This window comes from Ascaphus truei, chromosome 3 (genome assembly GCF_040206685.1).
Source record: "Ascaphus truei isolate aAscTru1 chromosome 3, aAscTru1.hap1, whole genome shotgun sequence".
NCBI lineage: Eukaryota > Metazoa > Chordata > Amphibia > Anura > Ascaphidae > Ascaphus > Ascaphus truei.
The window spans coordinates 363690826-363709472 of NC_134485.1; the positions used below are offsets into that span (position 1 = coordinate 363690826).

General features: G+C 40.7%; 1 protein-coding gene across 9 annotated transcripts in view; it reads right to left on the reverse strand.

Moving 5' to 3' along the window:
* Nucleotides 1–18647, reverse strand: part of NBEA (neurobeachin) — a 714827-nt gene that overhangs the window by 356994 nt on the left and 339186 nt on the right. For 5 of the 9 annotated variants that reach the window (XM_075592112.1, XM_075592115.1, XM_075592111.1 and 2 more), the window contains exons 24-28: nucleotides 16825–16978; nucleotides 15038–15061; nucleotides 11193–11373; nucleotides 6764–6894; nucleotides 2269–2376 (exon numbers count right to left, since the gene is read on the reverse strand). In XM_075592112.1, coding sequence (XP_075448227.1) covers nucleotides 2269–2376; nucleotides 6764–6894; nucleotides 11193–11373; nucleotides 15038–15061; nucleotides 16825–16978 — 598 coding nt within the window. The remainder of the gene's footprint in view (nucleotides 1–2268; nucleotides 2377–6763; nucleotides 6895–11192; nucleotides 11374–15037; nucleotides 15062–16824; nucleotides 16979–18647) is intronic. The other 4 variants (XM_075592121.1, XM_075592113.1, XM_075592120.1 and 1 more) reach the window with 2 other exon arrangements.

Sequence of the window (18647 nt, forward strand, 5' to 3'; positions counted from 1 at the left end):
GTCTAGTGGCCAAGAGAAGAAGTGTCTTCATATTTTAAAGATGGCATAGACAGCTTCCTGACCTTTTTGGTGGCTTTACATAGAACATAGCATAGCAGCAACAGAAATGTGCTTTACATTTATAAAGCAAAGCGTCCTGAGAGATCATCCTGCACTGATAAAGTAGAGCAGGTGGCAACAATTACAAACATTTCCTTGCTTATCTGCTTTAACTGCAACCAAGCTTAGATCACAGAATGCAGGATCTTTGTGGGGGTGGGGGGGGGGGGGGGGAGGGTATAAAGCAAAACAGTCAAATAATGTATCAAAATATACTGTAATTATAAGTTACGAAAGATTTAATTCGTGGATAGAGAATGTTTTGCTTACTGAGTAAATTAGGGTTAAGACTGTGCCCTAGGAGACCTTCATTAAAATAGCAGAACAGAAAAAAATGGCATGTTTCCATTTAAAGAAACAACCCCCCCGCCCCCACCTACTAACACCTCCCGCACCCGCCCTCCCGTGTTATTATTCGGAGAGCGCCACATTGTTCCCGAGAGTTCAGGAATGAAAACAACTTCTGCCATTTTCAAGCAAAAAAATAATAAATAAAAAGAACACTGGCATTCTATAGATTGTATACTGTATTCACATGGATTGAATTATTAATACGATAGAATCATTAAACGTATATAAAATATTAAATGCATACAGAGGTGCAGATTGACGACATTGCGGGCTATCAAGGCTGTGCATTATATTAGTGCCCTATCTGAACTTTATTATAATGGGCCTGTGTACCTTAAACACATTAAGAATATACATTTACATTTTAACCCCTTCAGTGCTGGAGACATTAGTAACATAACTGACTTAACGATCATTATCACCGGACACTGCAAGGGGTTATTGGGGACACATGGTTAACCTAAAAAAAACTATTTTTGTCTCTAGATCAGGCCTGCACAACATACGGCCACCGGGGCACCCCGTGCGGCCCGCGACGGACCCCCTTCCCTGGTTTTGAAAGAAGGAGCGCGCTCCAGCATTAAGTAGGAGCGCGCTCCAGCAGTGTCTGTGTGACAGCGCGCTCTCCCCTAACCCCTCCCCCCCCCCTCCACGCTCTAGTAGTGTAGCGCGACCCGGAACTTCTGGGTCTGCTGCTAGAGCGCGCTTCCCTCACGCTTCATCCTGTCGCCATCTCTGTTGCCACCACCACCTCCTCCTCTGTTGCCACCACCACCACCACCTCCTCCTCTGTTGCCACCACCACCTCCTCCTCCTCCTCTGTTGCCGCCGCCATCACCTCTGCTGCCGCCGCCGCCGTCATCATCATCATCATCATCAGGTAAGCATGGGGGGGGTTGTTCATTCATGCGGGGTGGCTGCTGACATGGGTGGGGGCCGCTGACATGGGTGGGGGGCTGCTGACATGGGTGGGTGCTGCTGACATGGGAGGGGCTGCTGAAATTAAATGGGCTGTGGGGGCTGCTGCTATGGCCTGTGGGGGGCTGCTGATATGGGCTGTGGGGGGGGAAGAGTGATGTGAGGGGCAGAGAGAGATGGGGGTATGAGAGATCGGTGGCGGGTCTTTTTAAGGTTGATGATGGGTTTTGGGGGAGATATGAGGATGATGCTGATGAGGTGCTGGAGGAGAGATGATGATGATGATGATGATGATTTTACCCGTGCTGCCCAAATCTTTTTTCCTTGGAGCAGTTCGGCCCTTCTCACTGTACAAGTTGTGCAGGCCTGTTCTAGATGATGTTTTATACACTAAAGGAACGGATTGGTAAGAAGGACCGGATAAATCATTTTCATAGTGCTGCAGGACACATTTTGGAGCAGTTAGAATGGGAGTACCAGACTAGAGACTAACTATTGCAGAAGACTTACTGTACACAGGGATACCACTCGGAGATTCATGCGGCCATACTTTATTTCCCCTAAATACGCCAAGAGTTTATATAATGACTGAGCGACATGGCTATTGACTCTTAGAACTGGCATTTCAGCCCAAGTCGTGCTAGTTTATATCCTCACCCTGACTATATAAACTATGAAGTAACCCTGGATCTTGTTACTATCCGTGTTGGTATGTAGACTGAAATTTAACCGAGGAATGACCATGCTACATTCTACCCATAGCCATGTGTTTAGCCTACTGTGTGTATACACATCTGTGGAGCCAGAGCTGCCTACACAATTATGGACACACTAGCATTTCTAGGGAACAAATTAATATTGTATGTAAACTGTAACAAACTGTAATATAAAATGACTCACCACATCCCGAAAAACTACTGCGCGTAGACGATTAATGTCAACATCTTGAAGAAGTCGATCAGGATCCTTAATTGGTGAAAGATTACCAGGAATACCGTCTACTGGAGTCTGAAAATATACACCAACGTGTACAGTTTACACCAATAATTCGTTAAATATTAATGCTACTAAATGAAACCGTGTCCAATAAATGGGAGAGAAATACAGGCACCATCCGTCAGACCCAAAGACCTTACAGCCTGCCCGAGGCACAGCCAACTGGTCACAACACTGGACCACAACACTTGTCACAAGAAATGGGACCTCCTGCTTCACAGTTTCGCATCCTAACAACAATACCACTTCTCTGATGTTTGAATGGGCTATACCGTAAAGGTAGAGACACAGCTATTTACTGAGATCAAAATAAGGGCATTTGAAAGGCAGCATATTTCATAGTACAGTAGAAGCTCATTACCATTACAACCTGCCATTTTTACACCTTCAATGTAAGTGACCTACAATACACTGCACGGCAGCCACTGGGGTTTCTGAATATTTAACAGCAGGGAAACCGTTTAAAATGTATTGTTTAGTATATTTAAGAAAAAGAAGAGTAATACCATTTTGAAAGAATGGAATGTCCTGCAGAAAATGCCCAGAGGACTACACCATGCGAGGATAGTCACTGCCGATTGGCTAAATGCCTCTCAGCTGGCTAGGATTTTAATCTGTGTGCTTTTGATGGAGAAGTCAAGTCATTACAGCAGTGTTTTTCTAGGATTTAATTTCATCCTTTACCAGTGTTTAAAAGCTTTAGCCCTGCAAAATTCAATCAGTCCCTCTAGAACTAGACTTAATTCGGTTTCTTTAACCTCTGACAATACACCTTTCCTTAATGCCTTCCAGCTACCAATCCCTGCGACTCCTCACAAGTCCACATTAAGTATAACATTACTCTTTCTTCCTCCAGCCCGAGAGAGAAAGCGGAGAGAGGATAACTTGAGGCTGCAAAATATGCCACGCAACCATTTCACAGGGCACCTGGAACTTCAAACATATGGATAAGGGATTGGTTTTAAAGTAATGCTTCCCTATAATCCATTTATGTTTGTATGAGATCAAATTAAAGAGGCAATCCAAGCATCTTAAAAAAAAAAAAAAATTAAATCTTTTTTTTGTTTTAATATATGCAGCATTTAATTACCTTTATTGAAAACCAATTACTTAAGCTGCTGATTGATTGGTTCTTCCGTAATCGATCAGCAAAATCCTGCTTCCCAGGGTTCACTAAATGGCTGCCTTTGAGTTTCAATCAATCCTTCAGTCAGTGTAACTCAGCAGCTACAATGTATTCTTACTGTATATTACTATGGTAACCTTATCTATTGTTACAGTTTGCAGCTCAAACTGCTGGGAACATTGGCAACAAATTATCACAAACAGCAAAGTGTTACAAATATATTGCACTGCTGGGGAGGTGGCTAAAGTCTGCTATATAAATCAATGGATGCTCAGTATATTAAAACGCAGTATAAATGGCATTAAGAGTTGAATTTTAAAATAAAATAAAAAGGTAGTAAGTATTATCTAATACTGCAGAACTGATTAATTTACAAATAAACACACACAAACACACACACACATAGGAAATTACTTGGATCGCTCCTTTATTCCCTGGTATTCTATTTGAAAAGACATCTTTTCAGACCGGTTTGGATGCGATCACTCAAACCTTTTTAACATCTTTCCTGCACTCACAGGGGAGAAGTGTTCATGACGTGGTTGTCACACAGGGTGTTGAGTTGTGCAAGTGTCTAGCAGGAGGGGTGGGGGGCAGGACGGGGGAGGGCAGAGGCATCTCTGCTTTGCCCCAGTCGGCGCCCCTCAGAACACAGGATTTCCCCGGGCGGCCAGTCTGACTTTGTCAGCAACTTAAGTTATCTTTACATCTAAAGAAGGCGTCATAATCACTTTGCAAACAAGCTGTTCTAAGAACTAAGCCGTAACCATTTATTGGCCTGTGGCTTTAATGAGTGATCACTACAAGACACGAACTAAAAATAGTAAAAAAAAAAAAAAAAGGCGTATGTGCACCAGGACCGTGCTAAAAGTAAAAAAAGCTAATACTGCTCTGATATATATTTTTTATATAAACAACAAAAAAAAAGACATCAATCCGTTTCATTGGGCCTAATAAATGTGTTATTGTCTTTAGCTCCTTTTGTGTGTCCCAGGAGGGAAGCCCCCTTTAGTAGCCCTCCAGAGGTAAGACTTGGGGGAGCTGAACACGATTGCTGCCATTTCCCCATAGAAAATAACAGTTTTTATTCAAAAGTGTATAACACGAACTGTAATCTAAGCAGAAATGAAAAATACAGGAGGCTATTTTTTATTTGTTAACTATACTTGTGTGTCTCAATAGCCATTTAGAGTGATTGCAGTATACAGATATTTTATTTGGGAAGAATTCATTTATATTTTATTCTGAGGCTGTTTGCCTGAGACATTGAGTCTTATTATTCATCTTTTGAGCATCTTGGGTATGTTTCTTTATTTGTTTAACATTTGGCATTATAATTTTGCATACACTCATTTAGCAGTAGAACACAATACAGTATATGCTTTGTAGCAATTGGATTTATTGCCGTATTGTGCTTTCTTTCTGCCCATTATACTCCTGGTAACTGTGTTTGGAGTATTACCACTGCGTTGCCTTTTTTGGAATATATATTTGGCCACAGAAAATCCAAAACATCTACATGAAAATTGTTCAGACAAAAAATGGAAAACGGCAAATATGAAATGTTAAACAAGTCTGGAAGATTTTTGTTCACCTAGTAGATAACGCTGTATTATATCAATATTCAGGAAAATTGGTATACAATGGCGGATTTCACTTGGAATTTTACAGTGACAAGTACGAGCATATTTCACAGAAAAGGTGCCCCTAACTCAGGAACACCTTATACTGTGCTTTAGTTATTCAAGGGAAAACAACTTTTGCGAGAGCGGAAAATGTTAATAGCCATATTTAAAATACCAATTACATTGTATGTGGATTTTTTTAAATGAGTGTAGATATTAAACATACTTGCATAAATCTGTGCAAACCTAACCACAGTGACCTCTATAAATATATCACGGGGATTTAGCATTAGTCTATTTTGTACTATATAAGAGGTAGCAGAGCATCTCTTTGCATCGCTGTCCCTGAGGATTCGCTGTAGCTTGCGATCGCTTTTAGCGGACCAACATACATGTTCTTTGTAGGGGACATTCCAGTGTAAAGAGGTTTTGAAACTTCATTGGTTTCTTCTTCAAATGCACTCCAATGAGGTTTTCGAAAGCTCTGTACACTTCAATGTCATCAATGATAAACTCTTATATTGGTCTGTTAAAAGATATCACAAGCTACAACAAATCTTCATTTCTCTAGGACCAAATACGGCTACTAAAACTTTGAAGTAGTGTCCGCCTTGACCATGTGCACATCATTTATTCAATAGCATCTGGAACCACTATAGCTTACATTAAATCAATGCCTCCTTGTTACCCACCTTGTACACATGCACGTCAAATTATCTTCAACTAAAAATGATGCTCGCAAAATCATCAATGGAGAGCAAACTACTTGTAAAGACTCAGGCCCTCATTCTCTCACGTCTCGATTACTGCAACCTCCTGCTGTCCGGCCTTCCTACCTCTCCCCTACAATCTATCCTAAACGCTGCTGCCAGAATCACTCTACTCTTTCCTAAATCTGTCTCCGCATCTCCCCTCCTGAAATCCCTCTCCTGGCTTCCGATTAAATCACGTATCTCACACTCAATTCTCCTGCTCACTTTTAAAGCTTTACATTCTTCTGCCCCTCCTTACATCTCAGCCCTAATTTCTCGCTATGCACCATCCAGACTCTTGCGTTCTTCTAAAGGATGTCTTCTTTCTACCCCCTTTGTATCTAAAGCTCTCTCCCGCCTTAAACCTTTTTCACTGACTGCCCCACACCTCTGGAATGCCCTTCCCCTCAATACCCGACTAGCACCCTCTCTATCCACCTTTAAGACCCACCTTAAGACACATCTGCTTAAAGAAGCATATGAGTAGCACTGGATAATCATGGACACATGACACATAAAGCTTGGCCTCCTGCAGACGCACTTACTAGTATTCCCTCCTACTGTCTCTGTACGTTCTCCCTACCTACAAATTAGATTGTAAGCTCCTCGGAGCAGGGACTCCTTCCTTAATGTTACTTTTACAGTATGTCTGAAGCACTTATTCCCATGATCTGTTATTTATATTATTTGTTATTTATATGACATGTATTACTACTGTGAAGCGCTATGTACATTTATGGCGCTATATAAATAAAGACATACAATACAATACAAAAGCCACAACCAAAATGTTACACACAGCCATTTAAAGGCAAAGAAGGGTACGGAGCCGCGTTGGTCCTTTCTTCCAGGTACAGCCATTAATAGGGGGCTTTATGATTTGACCAACCATTTACCTTAGTAGTTGTAGCAGATGGCCCACTCTGAAAGGTGTCCTGGACTTTAATGCTGGCCAGGGAAGGTTTGGTTCCTCTCTCTCGTTGTCTTTGTCTACATTCCAAGCAGTTTCTTACAGCTACACAGCAAACTAAAAAAGGTTTAATCAAAACCTACTTAAATCCATTTCACTACAACAATTAATTGACATGTTAAATATACAAACTGTATGGAACTTTACTTGTATGATATTATGGGATTAAAGGCATGATGACCACCAACCAACTTTGAAGCTCGTTCAAGTGCAGTAAAGTGTACACACACAGTTTTTCAACTGGGTTCCCTGGGCACCCCTAAAGGGTTCCCTGCAATTTCAAGGTCATTTGAAAATGGTACCAAATACAGAAGAAGAATTTACAATACATCTGATCTCAGATGCGCTATTAGAGAGGGTTGGGGTACAATGCATCTGATTTCAAACACACTATTAGAGAGGGATGGGGTTCCTTACAGTATATCTGATCTCAGTCACACTATTAGAGAGGGTAGGGGTTCTGCAGAATTTCATAATATATGCCTTCCTCTGGATCAAAAAGTAAGTATAGATATAGGATAAAGTATCTGTTGTCTAAATTTAGCATAGGTTGAACTTGATGGACGTACGTCTTTTTTCACCTCATCTACTATGTAAATAGGGTTCCTTAACCAAAAAAAAGTTTAAAAAACACTGCACTCAGACATACAATATGTCTTGTATACTATTTGATATGTTGTTCTGTACTGCTGGAATTAAAATTGGAAAGCTAAAAAACATACCATTCATTAAACATACCATTAATTATAAGACACAGAAAATGGTAGAGAAAGATGATACATGGCTGAGTGTTTTCACCTTATTACTTTTCATATACCGGTATATTTGCATTAAAAAAAAAAGTATATTTGAATGAGTAAACCAGATGTTGATTTTGAGTCGGAAGAAAATATTAGTACAATATCAATTCATTGTGCTGTCTAACTATTAATATATGTATGAATAACATTCGCTATAACAACATTTTAGCGTGTTCCCTCTAAAAGTCTCACTAAATGGCATTATGTGTGGTTGCACCTCAAATTTCAGGATCATTTTTTTTAATGGACGTAATATTCCACTTTATATACAGACTAAGAAAACCAGGCCAGAAATGAGCGCTGAGGACATTAAACACTCCTGCCAGTGCTATTAGATCTTTCATAAGAAAAATATGAGACCTATTAGCCCTGAGGTGCCCATCAGATATAAAGAAAAAAAATTAAAATGTAAAAACCTGATTTTCACAACATTAAATGGTTGTCCATAAAACTGTCCATCGTGTATGTTTGTATAATGCCAGATAAAAGCTGGCCCCTTCATGGGATGTTCTCACCTTTTGTTCATAAAAAGTGTAAGGAAAAAAATTAAAAAGCAATCTAAAGGAAACTACCAACAGTGTAAGTATTGAGATGTACTGTAACAGAATGAATACCTTTTACTATCCTTTCTATCACCTCTTCTGGGTATAGCTAATTTATGTATGTGCAGACTCTGCATACTGTGCAATGGTTTATAATAAGACAGCACAGTAGGTGATCTATAAATACATAATTCCATGGCACATCTACCTCCAGGTCATAACCTGATTAACCCCTCCAGTTGTGAAGTAGCAGGATGGATATGTGTGTGTATATATATGTGTGTGTATATATATGTGTGTGTGGTGTGTGTGGTGTGTGTGGTGTGTGTGGTGTGTGTGTGGTGTGTGTGGTGTGTGTGGTGTGTGTGTGTGTGTGTGTGTATACACATATATATATACACACACACACATATATATATATATATATATATATTCATGTAGAGGTATCAGTACCGTGTTAGCCGAGCTTCAATAATCAAAAAATAAATAGATGATACCGTTCTGTGGCTAACGAAATGCTTTTATTTGTGCGAGCTTTCGAGATACACTGATCTCTTCTTCCGGCGATGTTACAATGAATGAAGCATGGATTACTTAAAAACAGTGTCTCTTGGAATGTTATCTGTGCTGTTCCTTCCCCCGGTGTGGATGTGTTTTATGGCTAGAGGTGTCAAAGGGTAACTGAAGGCAAGTGAAGAAAGAGTGTGTATGTGTATCAGTGTGAATAAAAATGAATGGAGAGCCCACAGTATAAACAGTGCTCTACACAAGGTGTGTGTGGAGTGAGAGGGATATAAATGGTGTGGGTGGGTGTGGAAATGTGAGAGTTTGTAGCACAACTAAAAGTGTGTTTGGATACTATGTGGTCCCTATTGGTGTATAGGGATGGAAAAATAAGGAGTATTAGTATGTGTGAGAGACAGCTGTGTGTGCATACATATAGCACAGTATGTACAGACATGGCATTTAGCGCTCATGGGAAGAGAGTTCGCTAGTGTCAGTAATGACTCATAAAATTTCGATCTCTGTTTAGGCCACTGCTAAGTGTCCCGAACAATTGCATAAATTTGTATTCATGCAACCGTCTCTCTTTCGGGGTTTTAAGATTACCTTTGAGTATGGCAACCCTCAGATCGTTCATCTTATGGCCAGAGTCAGAGAAATGTTCGCCAACAGACTAATACTCCTTATTTTTCCATCCCTATACACCAATAGGGACCACATAGTATCCACACACACTTTTAGTTGTGCTACAAACTCTCACATTTCCACACCCACCCACACCATTTATATCCCTCTCACTCCACACACACCTTGTGTAGAGCACTGTTTATACTGTGGGCTCTCCATTCATTTTTATTCACACTGATACACATACACACTCTTTCTTCACTTGCCTTCAGTTACCCTTTGACACCTCTAGCCATAAAACACATCCACACCGGGGGAAGGAACAGCACAGATAACATTCCAAGAGACACTGTTTCAAAGTAATCCATGCTTCATTCATTGTAACATCGCCGGAAGAAGAGATCAGTGTATCTCGAAAGCTCGCACAAATAAAAGCATTTCGTTAGCCACAGAACGGTATACTCTATTTATTTTTTGATTATATATATATATATATATATATATATATATATACACACATATACATATACACACACAAACAGCTCAACCCCGTTATAGCGAGATCTGCTATAACGCGGTTTTAGCGTGGACCCCGAATTTAAAAATTTTTTTTGCACACACTGCATACACTCACAGCACACTGCATACACTCACAGCACACACTCACAGCACACTGCATACACTCACAGCACACTGCACACACAGCATGCACTCACAGCACACTGCATACTCACAGCACACTGCATACACACAGCACACTGCATACACACAGCACACTGCACACACTCACAGCACACTGCACACTGCACACACTCACAGCACACTGCACACACTCACAGCACACTGCACACACTCACAGCACACTCCACACACTCACAGCACACTCCACACACTCACAGCACACTCCACACACTCACAGCATACACTCACAGCACACTGCATACACTCACAGCACACTGCATACACTCACAGCACACTGCATACACTCACAGCACACTGCATACACTCACAGCACACTGCATACACTCACAGCACACTGCATACACTCACAGCACACTGCATACACTCACAGCACACTGCATACACTCACAGCAAACTGCACACACTCACAGCACACACTCACAGCAAACTCCACACACTCTGCACACACTCACTGCACACTGCATACATGCACAGCACACTGCACAAACTCACAGTACACTGCATACACTCACAGCACACTGCACACACTCACAGCATAAGCTCACTGCACACACTCACAGCACACTCCACACACTCACAGCACACTGCACACACTCACAGCATACACTCTCAGCACACTACATACACTCACAGCACACTGCACACACTCACAGCACACTGCACACACTCACTGCACACACACACACACACACACACTGACACACACAGTCAAATACACACACACAGAGACACACTGTCTCTTTAAGGGCGCTTGCTCTCGCAAGACAGAAGCAGAGACAGGGAGAAGAGCTGCCAGATGCCGGGTAAGTGCTGCGTGCTGTTGCCGCTGCCCCACCAGGTCTGGGAACGCTGGGAGAGTTCTCAGCTTTCCCCCACCGGTGGTCGCGGGTGGCCCCCGAGGACCGCGCTATAACGGGGTTAAGCTGTATATATATATATATATATATATATATATATATATATATATATATATAGTTATACGTTACCGTTCCAAGGATTGGTAAACAAGAGACAGCACTCAATGTTGAAAATCAAAGTGTATTAGTGAAAGCAAAAATACATCCAGAAACCCAACGTTTCGGTCCTACAGAATGGGACCTTCCTCAGGGGGATACAATATATATATATGTATATATATATAGATATGAGACTCCATCTGCACTGCCCTGAATAAACTTACCAAGCCTCAGACATTGTCGCATTAAGCCCCCAGAAGACATGTTTTTTTCAGCTTCAATTTCACTGAAATTTAGGGAGCTGGCAAATACCAGAACATCCACCATGGCCATGAGACGAGTGAGGAACGTCACCGCCGTCTCCGAGGACATGCCTTGTGCCACTTCAATATTTTCCAACTCGGTCTTTAAAAAGAAAAAGTTACAAGAAACAACATGACATTGTGATTTAATTACAATTAATTACCATGATCAGAAGCCCAGAGATATGTGGGTCAAAGAATCATGTTACATTCAGTTTTGTGATGGAAAAAAAGGAACAAGAATGTAAAGTATATACTAGAACAGGGTTGCACAAAATGGGGGGCGCAAGATTTTCCAGGGGGGGGGGGGGACACGTGCTTACAGTGGCCCTGCGCTCTTCCCCAAAGCATTTAAATGAAATGCCGGGGGAGCGGGTACAGGGCCTCTAACTCCCCTGCCTGGTCTCCGGAGGATTCTGGCAACGCGTTGTCATGGTATTTGACGCCGCAGCAACGTGACATCACATGATGTGGTAACGTCAGAAACCCCGGAGATAAGGTAAGGGGGCAAATGGGGGGGGGGGGGGGCGCGAGCATGGGCGGAGAGCAGGTAGGGGGGCGCAAAGGAAAAAAGTTGCGCACCCCTGTACTAGAAGCCTGAAGACAACATTCATTAGAGGACGTACACCAAAGGAGCACAGATATGTTATGCTGATTTAGGGTAAGCGGCGTGTTACCCACCCAGACATACCCTTTTATCAATATATCTATGTGAAATTCTTGTCTTTTAACTATTCTCAATTTTAGTTAAATATTATTAAAAGTTACAGTTTATATTTGGCAATTTGACTTCTCACTTGAGTGCATTTTGCTATAAGATACGTGCTGGTTCTTTCTACATTATTTAAGTATACTAAAAGTCTGAACACAAAATTAATTAATGTAAGTACACCAAAGTAGCACAGATATTTTATGCTGATCTAGGGTAAATCGGAGAAACGGTGTCAGTAGGTGCCAACCATATTATTTTCTAAAAGTATATAAAAAAAACTCCAGCCAAAAATGTTTACAGATCAAAAAAGTTGGGGGAAATAACTGTAGCCCAACTTATGTTTATAAAACCCCAGCTTCATGGATCACTCAGTTCAGTTCTTGTGGTCAATGTGATTTTCCTGTTCTATAAATATGCAATAAAAGTCTGACCTGCCCATTGTGAAGCATTGAGTGAACCCACTCAATAACACAGTTTCATTCATACAGTTGTCTCATTTGGAAGTTTTTACTTATACAGTATGTACTCACAAATTATACACTTCATGTCAAGAGTATGAAAAGATAGCAAATCATTTCAATAACTATTGTAGTAATTATAAAGTGATAGCTTTTTTTTATTAGTACGACACTTGCATTTTCAACTAGGGAGAAGGAGTGGCTCAGTGAGTATGGTTGCCAGGTTGTCCAGTATTGAACCGGACTGTCCTGTAAAAAAATGGAGGTAATACAGGACATTACGGTATCACCTCTCTGGACTTTGTGATCTGACCGGCTTGTGGGGCCGCGGGATTTCCCTGAGCATGGAGAGAACAGGGCTGGTTTCTAGGAAGCTAGGCAACTTCCTCCATCCTGATTGGCTGTGGCTGGGTAATGCAGCCAATGAGGAGGAGGTGTCAGGAGCCTGCGGGTGGGGCCAAGGAGCGGAAGAAAGAGCATGGAGTGGTGAGTGTGTGTGTCTCGAGCATATCGGCCCTTTCACCATTGTGTCTAATATTTTTGGAGATACCACCTGGCAACCCGATCAGTGCGTAAAGCCGCTCAATCTGATAACGACACTAAGTTCAAAGCAGGGGAACCTGATTTAATTCCCGGTGTCAGCTCCTTGTGACATTGACCAAGTCACTTTATCTCCCTGTGCCTCGGGAACCAAAACAGATTGTAAGCTCATCTGGGCAGGGGCCGTGTCTGTTAAAATGCATATGTGCTGCAGTACGCACTGTACTGTAATTGTGAAGCGCTTTGAGTCCCAATGGGAGGAAAGCACCATATGAAAGGTATTAGTTTATCTGCACATTTTCAACTAGTTTATCTGCACATTTTACAGTGGAGCCATTCTCTCCAAGCTCCTCAGCTGCTAAAAATATCTATGGATTTCATGAAAGCATCCCTCCTGTGGTACGAGTTATCTCGCATGAAATGAGGTCTCCTGAGGTGCCTCAGTACAGCTGCCCTTGCTTTTTATGTCAGGCAGCCTAAGCTCTCGCACTTCTCTGCACTATGTAATGAGACAGTTTCAGGATGAATCTTCCTCCATCTGGTGCTAGACAATGTAAGGGGGAATTACATTATCATTTCAGAAAGGACTATTTATGAGCAAAGCTATTTCCTTAGATTAGAAAGAAGAAGAAAAAAGTAATGCAATCATGCTGTGTACCTGGACATTGCTACATAATATTGAATATAACAATACATCTGGGCACTTTTTAATGCTTTACAAGCCCTAGGTATAAAGCCTGGGTTTTTTTTTTTCTCTTGCAATTATTTTCCATAATATGCGCACAAATTACCCCAAGAATTAGTGTTCATTAACAAGTTTTTTCTGACTTAGAATTAATTTATTACATACTTGGAAACTTTTTCTTTATGCGGTTAGCTTTCCAAGTTCCAACATTAACCTTACAATTTTAGTGGTTAAAAGATTTGTTTTGTGCAATTGAACTGAATGCTTAGGATATTTCAACATTAAAACATGGCCCATAGAATATGGTGTAAAGTCGGCTAAAAATGCACCTCAAGAATTTAATCGATAACAATTTATCAGGTTCTTGCAATGGTATTTTAAATATGAATACAGAATAATTTCATTATGGATTTGATCAAATGTTCTATTTAAGAGACGATCGGCTATGAAAAGACAAATTTGCAGAGCCCAAAAATACCTCTCTGAATTGGAAACACATTAGTAGCCTCCCAGTTATGCAAGACAAAGTAAGCCTCCCACACAGCCTGTGATACTTTGTGTATGTTGGATCTTCTCACCAACACAGCTCTCAAGTTTCTCGCATAACTACATTTAATCCCCAGAAGTAATGTCATTTCCAGAATGTATTAACTGTCAGTACTATACTTCCCCACCCCATTCACAATCAGGATACGGTTAGCAAATGGTATTCTAGAATATTTGTTTGACGTGCCGTTGCCTTCGAACATTTACAAACCTCCATGTTTACTCCTATAGGTGCAAATGTACTTGTTTACATTTGGTCTATTAATTAGTGTACGTCCATTTGATGGAACGGTGATGGTCAAGTTACAGTTATGTTCGTGTCAGGAAGTGTATCTGTTTTGATGATTATTGAACTTCTGACTTGCCTGAGAAATTGAACTGATGGCTTGTGCCAACATTAACCCCGACCACTGGTAAAAGAACAGCCTATTTTCTCTGGTTGCATCCAGTCAAGTGCATGTGCATTAAAACTGAACAAATAGAAGTATCTCTCGAACAGGAGTGTCCCATTAAATGAATGGTGTGATCATGCACTGCAACTTCCCTTAGTTCACCATTTTCCAAAGCCCAAATACTGTACTGGGGTGGTGTCTTTAAGAAAAAGACAAATGCCAACAATGAAATGTAAGTATACCAATTGCATATTTTACAGGTTCCCGGACTCTGCAAACAATTGTAAAGTATTTTTACTGAAGGTCGCTTGTAAATAACTATATTTTGCATGTGCATGCTTTGTTGTCCTAAGATAAGAACGTTAGATCAGAAAATGTAACACTGACAGAAAATTAATGGGGAGAAAATTAAAAGAAATAAAACGGAAACTTACATCAGTAATACTAACCTTAGAACCCTGGACATGAAATAGACAAACAGACAACAGATCACAACAATACAAGAAAAAGAAAAGCATTAAAATCAAAAGAAAATACAATGCAAGATTAAAACAATTATCCTGCATTAATCTAAACAAGATCTGCTAAATAATGTACATTAACCTCATTCAGCTTTTTTTTAAAAATGACTGTAAAATAAATTGCAAAATCTATTTATGGAAATAAAGCAAATGAAAAAAAATCTCCCAAACTTCTTCAGACAGTAATAATAATTAATTAAAAAAAACAAAATTTTAAAAAAAAAACAGATAAAACATAGGAGTAATCAGGTATGAAAGAATGGAATATATTGCAATTCTCTTGAAAAAATGTAAATATTGGATATAGAGAGGAAAAGTTTACAAAATATCCAGAAATAATATCCATCCAAACAGTTGCAGTTTGCTGAAGAATATATTGTATATTATTCCAACGTACAGAAAGCATACATGCAGAAAACAATAGAAATAAAGCAATACAAAATAAACCCCATATCAAAACATATAAAATACTTCACAAAAGTGAGATTTGACATTTTGGTCTAAATCAAGAGTCTAAGGCCACAAGAACCCCTTGTACTCTGTACTGTATACCTTTGCATATACAGATGGGCCCCTCTCTATAGATTTCCTCTTGCTTTATGACTTAATGTGGCTGATTACAGCATATGCATGATTTTGTTGGATTGGAGATGCACCTATTGCAGCTTTCTTATAGAAGGCACCTCAGCTCTTTTTTCAGTTGCTTCTGCGAGAACTCATGTAGTGGGTTTTAGTTACTATTTATATCTGTATGTGGGGTTATAAAATAACTTCACATAGAATGGCAGATCACCCTGTTTCATCTGCACTCTATTGCAGTGGTACTTAGTCAGCTGGAGGGAGCTACATTTGGTTCTGTTATTTAGCAGTTGTCAGACTGTACATAACGTCTTAGCTGCAATGATGGACTTTAACTCATACAGGTCGATGTCATGACGGCCAAAGGATGCATGTAAGGCGCGTCTGTGCCAGCTGTCAGGAGTACCCGCATGTACACACACTAAGAGGTGCTCTTGTTACCCTTACATTAGTGATGAAAGGGGTAATCTTAGCCCAAAATGTTGAATCTCCTTTTTGCCACCGTGTCCGATATATTGTGAGATTTTTTTTTTATTTTAGGGATATTTTTGCATTGCTTTATTTATGGTCTTTACTGTACATATCCTTTGTATATGTTGGAGTAATAATAAGAGTAATGTGCGACTTTATTTTTAGCAAACAACAACAGTGTTTGGATGTATATTATTTGGGCATATTTTGGATACATTATTCTTCTATATGAATGTGTCTATTTGATAATGTAGTTTTGAGACACTGTTATTTGGGGTTTTGTCGATGTATTATACTTTTCGAGTATTGCTCTTTTCCCATTATCCTTGCGGGTAACAAGTTATTGTATTAATCTCATCTTTGTTCCATTCTCGAAATAAATGCCAAACAAAATGTTAAAATGGCGTATCTAAAGATAGCTATGTAATCGTCTGTTTAAAAATAGCCTAGAAAAATAATAAATGGGTGGGTGAATGGAAATGACAATGTTTTAAGTATTACAAATATTAATTTCAGAGCTGTCTCTAAACTAAAAGCCACCCAATACTGTGATTTATTCCCCACATTACAAAATAAGGCGCAGGAGTGATTCAAATGAAATGTGAAATGTAATTTTTCAAGTGTCCACTAGAGGGAAATCTTGTACTTACAGTTGGTGATGTAGCTGCAGACAACAAAGGTAATATTCCTCCACAAGCAATAATAATATTGTCAACCATCTGGGAAATCAGGTGGATTGTGTTGTGAACAAAAATAATGTTTTCATTGCTATTGACAAAGTCCATGACAGATTTTGTTGAATGGCTAGAGAATAAAGAGAAGATATTAGCAACTTCAGACATATTACAGTCTGTTGATAAATACTTTCTTTATACAAAACCCCAATGCCTCCTTCAATGCTGCTATATACAGTAGTGTAGGTTCTTAACACACTTTCTATGTGTAGGTAGTTTTATACATACTAAAATGTCAACACCTAAAGTTACTAACCTGCATTAAAAAAGGTTTTGGAAAAACACTCGCATGATTGTGTGTGGCTGCCAGGGCCACCGACAAGGACGACAGCTGGGACTCCTGTCCCAGGCCCGGTGAGGAAAGGGGCCTGGGCCCCCTGCCGGCAACACTAACATGATGTGTCCTGAACCGCAGAGGGGTCCTGCTGGGGCATGTGGTAGAGGGATCCTGCAAGGAGGGTGCCTGTGGAGATGCCTGTCTGAGGCCGCATGCTGTAGGCTGGTGGAAGGGAAGCTCCCCAGACAGGCACCTCTGCAGGACCCCTCCACAGGCCCCCCATTCAACCACTGTCCTCTAACCCCGCTTCTCTTTCTCCCCTCTGTCCTCCCCCCCCCCCATATCTCCCTCCCCCTTTTCTCCTCCCCCTCACATCAGGTACCCCCAGAGCACAGTGGGGTGAGGGGGAAGGGGGAGGTCCTGCTTCTTTCATTTGTCCTGGGTCCCATGATATCTGTTGGCGCCGGCGGCCCAGATGGCTGCACACACAAACTTATATAAGCTAATTGTTACTGTTACAGGTAAATCACTCCTGTAAATCACAGAATAACGAAAAGTTCACAAATCCATCACAAATTGAAGATTGTAGCAGATGTTATTGCACTAATTGGCGTGTGCAGTAACGTGTTAGCTCCGCCCCTTTATAGTTCCTAATTCAAAGACCATTGGTGCTTGCGCCCGCTAATACGTTGTGTGTCCCCCACACGAACGTCTGCTACATCTGTATACCAGAAGGGTTGTAGCAGGCTATGCTGCTGCCAGAGTAGCACAGGTGTAGTGTCTTCCTCAGTGGGGCATACAATAAAGCTACTACATTTCTGACAGGCTGAACCAGGATAGGGTCTCAGGAACCAGCATTATTATTACAAAGAGCGGGGAGCTGCTTTACGAATGTGATCTGCAACACTGTGATTGCAGTGCTGTATGCAGTCTGCAATGATAGCTCTATAACCAACTATAGCTATTTGTGCTTTGCAACAGATGGATTTTCTCAGGTAAACTGAAACACTTCAAGTTCATAACGTTTTTAAAACCGCGTGGCCTTTCCCAACATAATGCAGCAAGGTACAGTAGTTTTCTTGGTTGCATATTTGCCACTGGGCCATATTTTCCATAAGACACCTTCTGGCATCAGATCCCACCTATTGGTCCATTTAAGCGTTCGGTCGTATTGGCTGTAAAGTGTCTTCCAATAAGAGAAGCTGTGTTATGAAATAGCGCTGCTTAGTAAATATGTCCCTATATCTCTGTCTGCAAGAATTGTAAGCCAAGCTTTATGTCAGGATGTCCACATTCTGCTGAAGGATCATTAATGTAATGCTGGTGTTGCTCTGGTGAGTTCCTGTGTTGATAGCATACACTGAGCACAAGGCACTCTGGCTCATACAGACACAATTTGATCTTCACAGGAATACATGAGAATTTGAGAACAGAAATGCTAGCACATACTGCAATGCCCAGC